This window comes from Oncorhynchus clarkii, chromosome 18 (assembly GCF_045791955.1).
Source record: "Oncorhynchus clarkii lewisi isolate Uvic-CL-2024 chromosome 18, UVic_Ocla_1.0, whole genome shotgun sequence".
Taxonomy (NCBI): domain Eukaryota; kingdom Metazoa; phylum Chordata; class Actinopteri; order Salmoniformes; family Salmonidae; genus Oncorhynchus; species Oncorhynchus clarkii.
The window spans coordinates 19,895,090-19,908,898 of NC_092164.1; the positions used below are offsets into that span (position 1 = coordinate 19,895,090).

The 13,809-nt window shown below is 44.5% G+C and overlaps 1 protein-coding gene across 1 annotated transcript in view; it reads right to left on the reverse strand.

The window, feature by feature from the left end:
• The window catches only part of LOC139372270 (FERM and PDZ domain-containing protein 4-like), a 39,583-nt gene that overhangs the window by 6,505 nt on the left and 19,269 nt on the right, over positions 1-13,809 (reverse strand). The window contains 11 exon segments of the mRNA XM_071112027.1: positions 65-154; positions 586-712; positions 880-1,016; positions 1,396-1,515; positions 3,003-3,134; positions 3,388-3,495; positions 5,865-5,969; positions 6,087-6,132; positions 6,981-7,083; positions 8,814-8,977; positions 10,922-11,038. Of these exon segments, the coding sequence (XP_070968128.1) occupies positions 65-154; positions 586-712; positions 880-1,016; positions 1,396-1,515; positions 3,003-3,134; positions 3,388-3,495; positions 5,865-5,969; positions 6,087-6,132; positions 6,981-7,083; positions 8,814-8,977; positions 10,922-11,038 (1,249 nt within the window).

A 13,809-nucleotide genomic window follows, 5' to 3' on the forward strand; every position in this document is an offset into this window, starting at 1 on the left:
ATACAGATTGGTTTTCTATTTGACCAATGGCTGAAATAGAGAAAGCTACAACTAGTGGTCTTACCAAAAGTATGGATTTGAACACTTTCCCTCCATACAACCTCAGCTCACTGAGATACTTCAAGTAGTGCACTTTAGCCTGCAATGCAGTCAACTGCAGGAAAAAAAGACAGAGGAAAAGATCTCGAGGTTAACAAAAATACACTAACGGTTTATGGCTTTGACCATATCTCAGGCTCAAATACACAAATGACATCATAACTGATGATGAAGCAAAAAAAAGAAAGCAAACAGACAGCTACACTCCTCTAGAGGGCAGCTCTGCTAAGCACAAGAGAGAGCGAGAGAGAGAGAGACAGAGACAGTGAGAGAGAGACCGTGAGAGAGACAGAGACAGAGACAGTGAGAGAGAGAGAGAGAGAGAGAGAGAAAGAGAGAGATAGAGAGAGAGAGACAGAGACAGTGAGAGAGAGAGAGAAAGAGAGAGAGAGAGAGAGAGAGAGAGAGAGAGAGAGAGAGAGAGAGAGAGCGAGAGAGAGAGAGAGAGAGACAGAGAGAGAGGCAACGATGGAATCCGTACCGTACCTTTTTTCCCGGAGGCACTAGGTTCTGATTGGTTTTGAGGATGTGCGTCAGTGCTTTCTTGATGTTCTTTTCCTTCATGCTGGTCATCACTGCTGGTGGGATGAAAAGGGCCAGACCCCACTCCTTCCTGGAAATTAAGAAGGCATTTGATATTCAAGGGCGTGGAAATAATGCAAATTAGTGTTCACCTTTTTATCAATGATTATTATGCACCTGTACAAAGACTCCTTTTGAGCAGCTCCGTCGCCCATGTTTGAGTTTAAAACAACCACAACAGTAAGGAGCTGGACTTACTGGATGTATTTGAGTGAGACCTTCTGCAGCTGTCTGGTCGTCATAGTGAGGACGTACATCTGCAGAGCGGCCAATCGTAGCGCGGCGTCGTACTTCAGCTCCGAGCCAAAGCGCTCCAGAACCACATCGTTACAGCTCTACGGAAGACCAGGAGGGACAGTTAGAACCAGTGGACGACTCAAAGCCATTCAAAATAGACACATTTTGTTCTATTTACAAGTAGAGGAAGGCCAAGCTAGAAACCGACATTGTTGTCATTGACATAGAAGCAATATTGCTTTGAATAGTCAATCCCAAGTGTACAGCAAATATTCTGAAGTTCTGAATGAGCCTAAAACCTTGGACAACCAACCAATTTTGGATGGGAACCTTGAACTTGATATGCATTGATCAAAAGGCCATTATTGACATGCTTTGGTCTCAATGCTTGTTAGACAAGTTTACCTGAGAACACAGGAATGCGGTCTTGTGTTATGCTCCACTATGATTGGGCCAGGTCTCCTGTGGTGCTCTCACCTGAACGTAGAGGTATTCAAATGCCACGGCATCCCGTCTGAGCAGATCCACCGGGTCCTTGGGGACGAAGCTGATTCTGAAGAAACATTTCATCTTATCGGACCCCGGCCTCTGTGTCACCTGAAACGAAAAAGAGGACGAGAGAATGTGAGAAAAGGAGGGGGGGAAAGTGTGAAAGAGAAAATATTAAAATGTTTTACTGTGCTGTAAATGTATACTGATGTGACACATCAAAACGGAAAACATCAAATGCAAGGTCCCTCAAGGTGCTAGGTATGATGTCAAACTTCATAAACTGGTCAGGTAAATTCATTCCCGAGGACATAATGGGATGGTAAGGTCTGTGCTAAGGACAGGGTGAGTCATTGTTGCAAATACAAGTCAGGCAAATTTACATCCATTGGACAGGTTCTTGGCCTCTGTCAAGGGACAGGAATTCATTAAGACACGCAGAGGGAGATATATTGTAAGTGCTACAAGGGTCAGTAGATTGCCCTCATTCCCTATTTCCTTCACAGGTACACTCTTAGAAAAAAGGGTTCCAAAAGGGTGCTTCGTCTGGCCCCATAGGAAAACCCTTTTTGGTTCCAGGTAGAACCTTTTTGGGGTCCATGTAGGAGCCAAAGGGTTCTACATGGAACCCAAAAGGGTTCTTCAAAGGGTTATCGTATGGGGATGGCCTGAAGAGCCCTTTTAAGTTCTAGATAGCACCTTTATTCCCCCAAAGAATGTACCATCTTGAGCATTGAGTTTACAGATTTCAGCCCCTTACCAAAACCATAACAAAACCTATTACATAACTCTTTTCATCCTTGAAAAGAATCAACATTTGTTATTCATCGGTTATTTCCATTATTGATTATCATCACAGGGCTGTCTATGCGGGATGAGGGTGATGCATATTATAATATCCTCACTATGATCGCAGTACACTTTCATTAAAACATTGAAAGCAGAGGCGCCCTGCTTGTGCCAGACTTGATAAATCATGCTGTGTTCTTGAGTCGCTCTATGAATACTGAGCAGGAAGTGTTTGTGTACGTCCCAAATGGCACCCTATTCACTAGGTCACCACTTTTGACCAGCGCTCTATGGGATGCTCTATGGGCCCTGGTCAAAAGTATAACGGGAATAGGGTGCCATTCGGGATGTGTACTTTGTCTCAGCTAGAAGCTTGGAGTGTGATTGTGGTGTCGTGCTGGAATAGAATTGCCTCTTATCTATAGGATACTAAGTGAAGAGGTCGAGGTGGGAGTACTTTAAGGAAGCAGAATGGGATCACTAGGGTGACTCTGGGCTAGCAACATATGATTGACTTTCATTCTCTCTGGGATGTTGATAACCTGGACCTGTAGCTAGAGAGCTCCATACTGAGACCTATCCTCCTGATATGGCCAAGGGGTGTCTAAGTTCAGTTACATTTATGATTCTCTTTCTTCCACTCTTTTTCAAATTATTAAAGGACTTTATAAATTGATTGATTGATCTCTGTCATGAATTGCCCAGGTATACTTTACATAAGCGGTCGCTTGACCTCAATGGGACTTCCTGGATAAGTAAAGGTCAAACCAATGACTTCGCGTTAGCATGCCCACTGTAATTCCTACCCGAGTTAGCATCTCCTGCTCATGCAAGAGTAGCAGCTTGCTGCCCGATCCCTCCGTCCGCTGCTCCAGCATCAGGGAGAAGTGCTCAATGCACTTGATGGACAGCTTCTCTTGTAGGGTCATGATAACATCCTATCACACCATAAACAAAGGTCAATTTCAATGTCATAATACCAAATGATAAAACAAATAAACAAGACTATCTTTTATTTGTATCCTCGTTTTCTGCCACCGTGTAGCTGAGATGGATAGAATGCAGTTGCATTTCAAGTCAAGGTTGAGTCCCCACGCCATATTCCATTAATTTCCTCCCATTTAGCCACAGTAATTATGGAAACAGGGCCACTCTAACCCCCCCCCCCCCTCCCTTCTGTGTCACGCACACCTTGATGGATGTGCTGCAGTCGAACCGAAACGACTTGGTCTGCCCGTTCTCCAGGTACACCTTCAGAACCTTCTGCATGAAGAGGAGAGAGTTGTCCTTCACTGTGTTCTGGGTGGAAAGGAGACACAGAAGAATGATACACAAGGCATACAGTAGCCCACATGAAGAGGAGAGAGTTGTCCTTCGCTGTGTTCTAGGTGGAAAGGAGACACAGAAGAATGACACACAAGGCATACAGTAGCCCACATGAAGAGGACAGAGTTGTCCTTCGCTGCATTCTAGGTGGAAGCAGGACACAAAAGACCTCCAGTATAAATGAATGACCTTATATTTCTTGCTAGCGTTGTTGACCTGTCTGGATGTACTCAGATAAACAAGTGTATACCAACACAACAACTATTCAGACCCTTTGACTTCACATTTTGTTACAGACTTGTTCTAACATTTATTAAGTTGATTTTTTCACCCTCATCCAGCTACACACAATACCCCATAATGACAAAGCAATTTTTTTGTTATTTTTTTTTAGAAATGTTAGCAAATGTATAAAACATTTAAACGGAAATATCACATTTACATAAGTATTCAGACCCTTTACTCAGTACTTTGTTGAAGCACCTTTGGCAGCTATTACAGCCTCAAGTCTTCTTGGGTATGACGCTACAGTCTTGGCACACCTATAATGGGGAGTTTCTCCCATTCTTCTCTGCAGAACCTCTCAAGCTCTGTCAGGTTGTATGGGGAGCGTCGCTGGACAGCTATTTTCAGTTCTCTCCAGAAATGTTAGATCAGGCTCAATTCCGGGCACTGGCTGGGCACACTCAAGGATATTCCGAGACTTGTCCCGAAGCCACTCCTGCATTGTCTTAGCTGTGTTCTTAGAGTTGTTGTTCTGTTGGAAGGTGAACCTTAGCCCCAGTCTGAGGTCCTGAGCGCTCTGGAGCTTGTTTTCATCAAGGATCTCTCTGTACTTTGCTCCATTCATCTTTCCCTTGATCCTGACTAGTTTCCTAGTCCCTGCCGCTGAAAAAAATCCCCACAGCATGATGCTAACCAGCATACTTGTCACGTATACTCCCTCTCCAGCCTCTAGGTCATCAGGCTGCTGATTATCCCGCACACTTGTCACCATCGTCTCGTGCACCTGCACCTCATGACACTCACCTGGACTCCATCACCTCCTTTATTATCTTCCCTATATCTGTCACTCCCCTTGGTTCTTTCCTCAGGTGTTATTGACTCTGTTTTCATGTCGGTGCGTTGTTTGTGTTACGTGTTCATTGTTTATTTTATTTATTAAAACACTCACTCCCTGAACTTGCTTCCCAACTCTCAGCGCACTCATTACAATACTTCACCGCAGGGATGGTGCCAGGTTTCCTCTTGACGTGACGCTTGGCATTCAGGCCAAAGAATTCAATCTTGGTTTCATCAGACCAGAGAATCTTGTTTCTCATGGTCTGAGACTCTTTAGGTGCCTTTTGGCAAACTCCAACTAGGCTGTCATGTGCTTTTTACTGAGGAGTGGCTTCTGTCTGGCCACTCTACCATAAAGGCCTGATTGGTGGAGGGCTGCAGACATAGTTGTCCTTCTGGAAGGTTCCCTCATCTCCACAGAGGAAATCTGAAGCTCTGTCAGTGACCATCGGGTTTTTGGTCACCTCCCTGACCAAGACCCTTCTCCCCCGATTGCTCAGTTTGGCTGGGCAGCCAGCTCTAGGAAGAGCGCTGGTAGTTCCAAACTACTTCCATTTATGAATGATGGAGGCCACTGTGTTCTTGGGGATCTTCAATGCTGCAGAAATGTTTTGGTACCCTTCCCCAGATCTGTTCCTCGACATAATCCTGTCTCAGAGCTCTATGGACAATTCCTTCAACCTTTTTGCTCAGACATGCACTGTCAACTATGGGACCTTATATAGGTGTGTGCCTTTCCAAATCATGTCGTCAATTGTATTTACCACAGGTGGACTTCAATCAAGTTGCAGAACCATCTCAAGGATGATCAATGGAACCAGGATGCACCTGGGCTCAATTTCGAGTCTCATAGCAAAGGGTCTGAATACTTATGTAAATAAGGTATTTCTGTTTTTTATGTTTAATAAATGTGCAAAAAATTCTAAAAACATATTTTCGCATTGTATGGAGTATTGGGTTTAGATTGATGAGGAAAATATTTTCTTTAATCCATTTTACAATTAGGCTGTAACGTAACAAAATGTGGAAAAAGTCAAGAGGTCTGAATACCAATATCCATACTAGCACACCATTTAGAATGCATCCCCAATACATTGTTTCATTTGAAGTGATATGCTGGTGTGGATATTAGAACAGAGTCTTACTTGTACAAAAAAAAACAAAGTAGATATAATTAATGTGAACCGAATATACACAAATCACTTTTGACAGTTCAATTGGTGGTCAAAGGTCAAATGGACAAATTCAACGGTCAACCATGTGACAGGAGGAGAACTTACCGGAACCTGACCGTTAATGATGACCTCTTCTGCGAAGCGCACTTTGACCGGATTGGACTTGAGCTTGGCTTTTTTGGCTGCACTGATGAACGCTGATTTGGGCGACTGAGAACAGAGAGATTGAGCATGGAGGTCAGGATGAAACCAATCCCTGTGTCGGGTGTGCAGCAATGTTACATCCTGTTATTATAACCAACAGTTCTAAGAAATAAAGATACTCACAGGGTACGGCTGGACAACAGTCAACATTATGGACTCCTTACAGTTTCTGGAGGGAGAAAAGCACATCTAATTGACTGATAGTTACAGTGAATGACTTCAATTTAATGTCAACGTAAACAGGAAACCAATTTCCAATCCAATGTAATTAACTAAGGGACACGCAGGCGCACAGAGGCACAGACGCGCACAGAAGCACAGACACACGCACGCACGTGAGCTGACACACACACACACACACACACACACACACACCATATTCTGGTATCTGGGGGTGTGAGATGTTATTCAAAATAATCACGTCTCCACAAACAAACAGGCAAGAACACAGCTTCACTTCAGACTGACATTTATCCATTTCATAAGAAATGTCATATGTCTGCTACATAATTGTAAATATAATTATATAATGTAAATACAATTACCCAAGCCTTTGGCAGATTTGTTCAGTAATAATTGGATAGGAATACGTGAGAGATGCCCAATCAAGTAATGCAGTCACTAAAATGCAACGTTCACTTTTCAGAGTTGAACACATAAACGACCGAAAACCTTTTGAGAAAGTCTGGTCATCCCTCAGAAATACAACAACTGGCATCCGTGTTTACGCTCTACACAAGACCCATTTCTGAGAGCCTAATCACAAAACAAAAACTGGATAGGCCTGGATGTGTCGTGGAAATTACAGCCATCAACTCACCAAATATTTTGTAACGTCTTGACTTTGTTAAGGTGACAGAAATAGTTGGTCATGAAATTCTTTTCTCAAAGCAAAAAGTGCCTGAAAAGTCTGGTGCCTGAAGGGCCATGGGAGATGATAGCTGTTGGCACAACTGGACATAGTTACCCATGCTGAATACCCTAGATAAACAGAGACAATAAGTCAGACAGGGTTACCTGACGAGGTCGATGACTCGTTCCCTGGGCGCTGAGCTGACTGCCTCGTCGTTGATCATGACGATCTCATCTCCTGGGATCAGCTTTCCCTCCGAGGGACCTCCTGCAAACATACACACACACACACACGCACAAAACGCACACATGCACATGAATGCACAGACACACAAACACACACAGATTGTCAGCGATCTGCACATACATTTGTCGTAAACAGTGCCGATACACTGAGACGTTTCGACTCCATGTTCACGTTTTCTTGGGTTCAAATCTGCTTTCAAACATCAACGCTGCCTGCTAACACCAAAGAAAACTCATGACTTTTTTTCCTCAAAAGCTCCTGTTCCATCAATTCCCAGGTGTGACACACAGTCTCGGTGTCCCAATCTCTCCTGTGGAGATTATGAGCTTCTCAGCCAGGCGCTGGCAATTGAATCTCTCTCCTTGTGTTGTAGAGGCACAAGACAGAAGAAGATGGGCCGTTGGGCCGTTGTTCCCGATGCCTGCACCGATCCGGAAAGCGCTAATTATTTTCCACATGCCACAGGAAATCCTGTTTCCCATGATAGTGGAGCGCTGAATAAACGGATTGACGGATGACACTGGCTGAGGAGAGGAGACGTGGGGAGAGAGCGTAGGGGGCTTCAGAAACTCTCCAAACATGTGAATAGAATAGAGAGGAGCTGAGAGAGAGTCCCTCGGCCTCACCTAGTCATAGAATGCCAACTGTTTTGTGGTCTCGGTCTGTAGTCACACTAAGCACCGGATGAGCAACGCTCATAATGTTTAATGTGTCATATTCTTTCAGTAGATTATTGGGATGAAATGAAAACAACATGGAATACCTAAATGAACGATTGTCCAACATCCTTCATGTAACCCATCAGCGATTGGTGTTTCTCACCGACTAATAATCACTATATTTAACTAAAATTGTAATATGGGAACAAAAAATAATTTGATTGTTGTCACTGCATGTCCAATTGCATTGTGCCATTGTAATTGTCACACTAATTAACAGTGAAAAGCCACCACTACAGCACTCTGTTTCAGTGAGCTCATATACAGCAGAGTGGAGATTCAGTTCAAGAGGTAATTGTTATGTCAAGAATTCATAATTGCTTAGAGGCTGCTATAGGCAAGATACAATCCATGGCCGTGGCTGCCTCATGCATTTATTTAGTCAGGCAGATAGGCAACATCACACCAGGGCCGAAAGTCTCATTAAAATTAACACGACCCTCATATTCCTTAAAATAATACCCGACCATGACACTAGTGGTTATTGAATTGTATTGTTGATCAAACAGTGATTATTGATATACCCCCTAGGCTGATAGAGATGTGACGAGCTTGGGGCCGAGAACCACCGCTAACAAGTGCTAAGCGCGAAAAGCCCTATGGCATCAATGTCATACTGCAAATGTGTGACAACGAGTGAACTGCTCTTATCAACCAAAAGACAGACAAGGAAGTGTTACTGACCCTTGAAAGGTCGGTGGGAAAGACAGAATTAACCCAAGTATGTAAAGGTATCCGTGACACATACACCACAATGTTATTTGCCTTCACTAAAATGTCTTTGAACACTTTGTGCCAATATGACTAAATCAGTAGATTTCTGAACTTCATGTAGGGACATGTCTGGACATAATCCCATGAAACAGCTACGGCCCTGTTCTGACATGAGTGTCATGTATATTGATGTAGCTTTAAATTCCAGCTCTTCAGGCGAGTTCGGTCGTCAGTGATTATCATGGGAGATGTAGGCGGAGGGATATACCAGGAGGGGTCATGGGAGACGTAGGCAGTTGGTGGGACATTGATGCATACCAGGCGTGACGGAGCGGACCACCACCGGTTTTTCGCTCCCGGCCACGAAGCCGAACCCCAGGACGGGGTCCCGTCTCATCTCCACCAGCCGGGGGGCAGGGGGCACCTGCTGCACCCCATCCAGACGGTGCACCTCCTCCAGGGAGCTGCTCTGGGACACGTGGCTGAGAGGAAACAGGAACAGGCAACGCATCATCAGAGACAGACTCAAAAGATCAGCCTCTCAGTCCTAACTGATCCAACAGGAGACTAAGGACATAGGACTGTCTTGACTAGAACAGTGTTTTCCCTACTATTGGGTAGGCCTCACACCAAACTCTTTTGTTCCCTGCCTAAAAAAAATGGCTCCAGTCCCACAATTGACAGAAACCAGCGAGAGAGCCGTGGGATCAGTTTGGAATTGGGCCCCAGAATGATTCTGTTATTATCTCCAGTAATTATTATTTTTTATTTGACCTTTATTTACACAGGTAAGTCAACTAAGAACACACTCTTATTTACAATTACGACCTGATTCATAAAACCAATCAGCAGTCTGGCACCCTGTATCAGGGTGGGGTCAACATTCTACAAATAGACACTTCCCACGTAGATAACTCGCACATCTAATTTACACTGTGCTAAATAACACTCCTAAACCAACTGACACACACACACACACACACACACACACACACACACACACACACACACACACACACACACACACACACACACACACACACACACACACACACACACACACACACATCCTACATTTGTGCTTCTGATGTACCCACTGCACCATACCCACAGTCCACATCCTCCATGTTTATTGGTTTCTGCCCTCTCTTTACCTATTCCAAATGGTTCTGACCAGGTAATCCATACATGGGTATACCAAGGACACAGTAAACACTGGAATGTCTCATACTCCCTGGATATGGAAGGATAACATCAATAGTGTGGACTGTCTGGGATTGAGGATTCAGAGGGTTCTGTGTATTATCATTATCCCAAGTGCACAGAGAGGGTGATGTATTTGAAATCCACTCAGTCCTTTATGCCCAATAGGAAGACCCGTCTATTATACTCTGGCCAATCAGAGAAATATATCGCCACAAAGCCAGATATATTGCTCTGAGACCAGCCATATATTATCCTCCTAATACCTGTCTCACATCTCAGATGGTGCAGCTCGCACACACACGTAGGCAGGCAAGCACGTACATTCCCCTTTGCCATGAAGGAGAACAGCAACATTCACTAAACCTGTAACGGTACGTTATGCTAGGTTAGGTTAGGAGAACAATCTCTTCTGTTTACCTGTCCTCATTCATTTATTTCTCGCGCCTAGAAATCCAATTGTCACGCTCCCTTATCTGCACTACGGTGTCATCTCTGTGAACGTCACCCCATCCTCACTGGGATCAAAGAAGCCTCCGTGCTAGTGACACGTCTAGAGATAGGAGACAGCACCCTTTCCTTGTTCAGAACTCCTGCGTCACTCAGGGGAGAAAAGGTGTGTTTTATGAGTCCACAGAAGTAGCAAAGGAAATCAGTATTCCGAAAGAATTCAAGACACTGAGGCAGTCTACGTCAGACAGGGATGAGGGGATGGAGGTGGGGGGGGGGGAATCAGTATTCCATTGGCATACTGTTGATACAGAACACGGGAGAACATGACGTGTCTTGAATTTCCAGACAAAATTGGAACGACTGACCTTTAAAAACACCACACTAGTGCTCATAATACTTAGGAACCTCCATTACAGCATACGCGCTCACTAGCACCAGTCATAACTGACGTTTTGAGTAATCACACTTTGTCACGCCCTGTGAAGCATGTTGGGGGAAATTTTATTTGAGGATCATTTAAAGTATATGTCAGGACTATTAATCAAACAATGTATGTGATCACACTCACTAATTATATTGTAAGGCACACTCACTGCGCAACAGTGTGTCACGTGTTATAATGCGCAAACAAGTGATGAGAATGTTTGAGAATGTTTGTGCATTATAGGTGGACTTGAATTCGGCCTAGAAGCAGAATGATTTGCCTGGACACTGGGGGTTGGGCCTGGACACTGTTGTTGTACACCCCCCTGGGGAAGGATGGTACTTACTTGCTGAAGTAGTCTCGGCCGTCCCTGGAAGAGCACATATCCCAGCCATAGGGGGTTCCCGGCAGGGTGCCCCAGGATCCAGAGGGGGGAGGCCAGCCCGATGATTTGGTCTTGTGGCTGAAGCAGAGCAAAATGAGGTATAAGGATAACCGTATGGATGTCTTATTAATTTGTGATGTTGCTCTGAGCAGCACCTTTCTCGCTGCCTAACCACTACTGGACTATGGGACATTCTTTTTTCATGGTCCTTCGAGTTGGATATCTACATAATTGGCTGCTACGGTCATTACATAGCCGCTGTAGCCAAGTCCTGCCACGAAATTGTGTCAAGAGTGTGAAGGCATGAGACGGTTAGAGAACCCCGAGACGACCGTCGGACGGCTCACTGTAAATGAAATGAATGACGCAATCGAGACGTCAAAGCACAACGGGCTTCAAACTAATGCTAGAGATCCGTGAAATTGGTTTTGTATCAACAGCACTAAAATTGTCATCCTCGCTTGGACAAGCTTTTGCATAGAGTGTGCCTATGCAAGTCAAAACGTATCATTGCCACTCTCAACCCTTCACAGGGCCAAATCATACAGAACATACAATAGACACCATCTGTTGATTTTTGTTTCACATACAAAAGATTTGCCTCGAGAATAACACTCTCCAGTTGACTTTGAAACCGTGAGGTAGAAATAACATTGTTGTGACAGTGCAACGACAACGCCAAGCCAGGGCACGATGGAACATGGAGGACATCATGTCAGGATCACACAGTAGGTGACAAACACCCACAGATTGATGTGTCACAGTGTGTTCGGTCACACTTTAGCCTTCCAGCCTCCACGCTGCATTGATGTCTGCTGTACAACGTGTTAAGGCAACATAGCAATAAAGACAAGATCAGAAAACATGTTTTTATCAGTAGCCTTTCTTTACGGACACAAAACCCCAGTGAAAACAATTTAGCGTGGATTTTAAATCAGCTGATACTTAAATAGCCCTCAAAAAATATCATCCTTAAGCCATCAGTGGGACAATATCACCCCCATTATCCCATCATGGGGTTGGGTTTCAGAGAGCCAGCCATGCAGTCGGTCGACATGCTTGTGTCTCAGCGTGTGTCTCATTGTGTTGAAGAGGCTTTTGGTCTAAACTCTAAATCAAACTGCTGTGGCGGATTCAGAGCTGAGGCCTTCATCTCCTAATCCTCCTCATCAGAGCCAAAACAAATCCACCACTGACTGTGTGTGTGTGTGTGTGTGTGTGTGTGTGTGTGTGTGTAGTAAGAGGATTTATAGGAAGAGGAGGAAGAGAGGGAGTGTATGAAAAATGCCATTCCACTAGAGATCTGATGTCATAGACTAGCAGGGAGCAGAAGGGGGAGACTGTTCCTCAAAAACAGTTGATGTACGGAAGGGAAAGGGAAAGGGTATTGATGTGGGAACCCTGTTGTCTCAGTGCAAATACGCTCATTGTTTTTGCAGGAAGGAAAAGTTGTGGGAGGGATTTAAAAAGAGGAGAAGACTATGATAATAAAATATTCAAATTATCAGTTCAATGATCAACATCATCATCATCATCATCATAAAACAGAGCGGCTGTACTTTGCATGAATAAATAAAGCAACCATTCAACCATGAAGCCTGTAATCAATATGAAACGTGGGCATGTAGCAACACTTTTCAAGGAAATCGAAAAGCACTTTCCCTTTCAGAGGTAGAATTGGTATTTTCTGAAAAGCTTTTGCTGCAACCCCCCCCCCCCCCCCCCCCCCCCCTCAAGAGATAGCAGAACCACTCAAGGCTTTGAATCAATCATTCGGATTCAACTCCAAAAGGTCCCAAAGAACTAAAAATTAGCAACAAATTCAAAAACAGAACAATTATCTCTTGGCCTATCTGAACAGAATGATGGTGAATCGAGTCAATTCCTAAAGTTGTTGTAAGATCTGGGCTTCTAGCCTAATGCCTAGCTGTGAATGACAGCCAGTCTCATGATGACACATAGTCTGTTGTATGATGGTCATAGCCTCCTGAATGAAGTCTTACATCCTATTGCTTGGTTACACCTTACTTCCATTGATTTCCCCTTCTTTTGATCAGGTCCGTAAAACACTTGAAACAAACAATGGCAAATTACACAATCAGCAATCTCCCTGCACTGGATGTGTGTGTGTGTGTGCTTGCACGCGCGCGTGTGTTTGTGCGCGTGTGTGTGTGTGTGTGTGTGCATGCGTGTGTGCGTGCATGTTAGTGTGTGTGTGCATGAGCATTGGGAGGTAACAAGTATTCTGGTCTCTGGACAGTTTACCCATTGTGCAAGCATTGCTCAGCGAAATATCTTCGCTATGTCTAACCTACGTGCTTTGAAAAGGACCACGCACAGTCTCCAGCTTTCCCCAAAACAATTCTAAAACCATCTCTGTTGGAGAAGAAAGGTTTTCGTGAGGATGGAGTCCAGCATTGTCCTATTCTTCAAGCAAGAAGTGTGTCAAAAGCCATTTTCCTTTTCCCGAGTGCTCCCATCCTCAAATACCCATCTAGTTGTGGACTATTCTGTGGAACCACCGCCAGCTATGATCGTCAGAGCAATTAGTGCTTGGTTCAGAGGATTGCATTCTTGTCAAGCTCTGATGGCTGAGGAGACCTCATGCCGTTAGTGCTAGCAGGCTTTCGTCACACTCCACACAGCAGTATGTTCAGCTTGGACGGATACTCACTCACCATGCTCCAGCAAGCAGGGGTAAAGAGGCTAGAGAGAGAGAGAGAGAGAGAGAGAGAGAGAGAGAGAGAGAGAGTAGAGAGCCCTGGCTAAAACCCTGTTCTCTTTCTCCCCCCACCACCTAGACCTCTACCCAGACATTCAGCCAGCCACACACAAGTTAATAGCTTTTC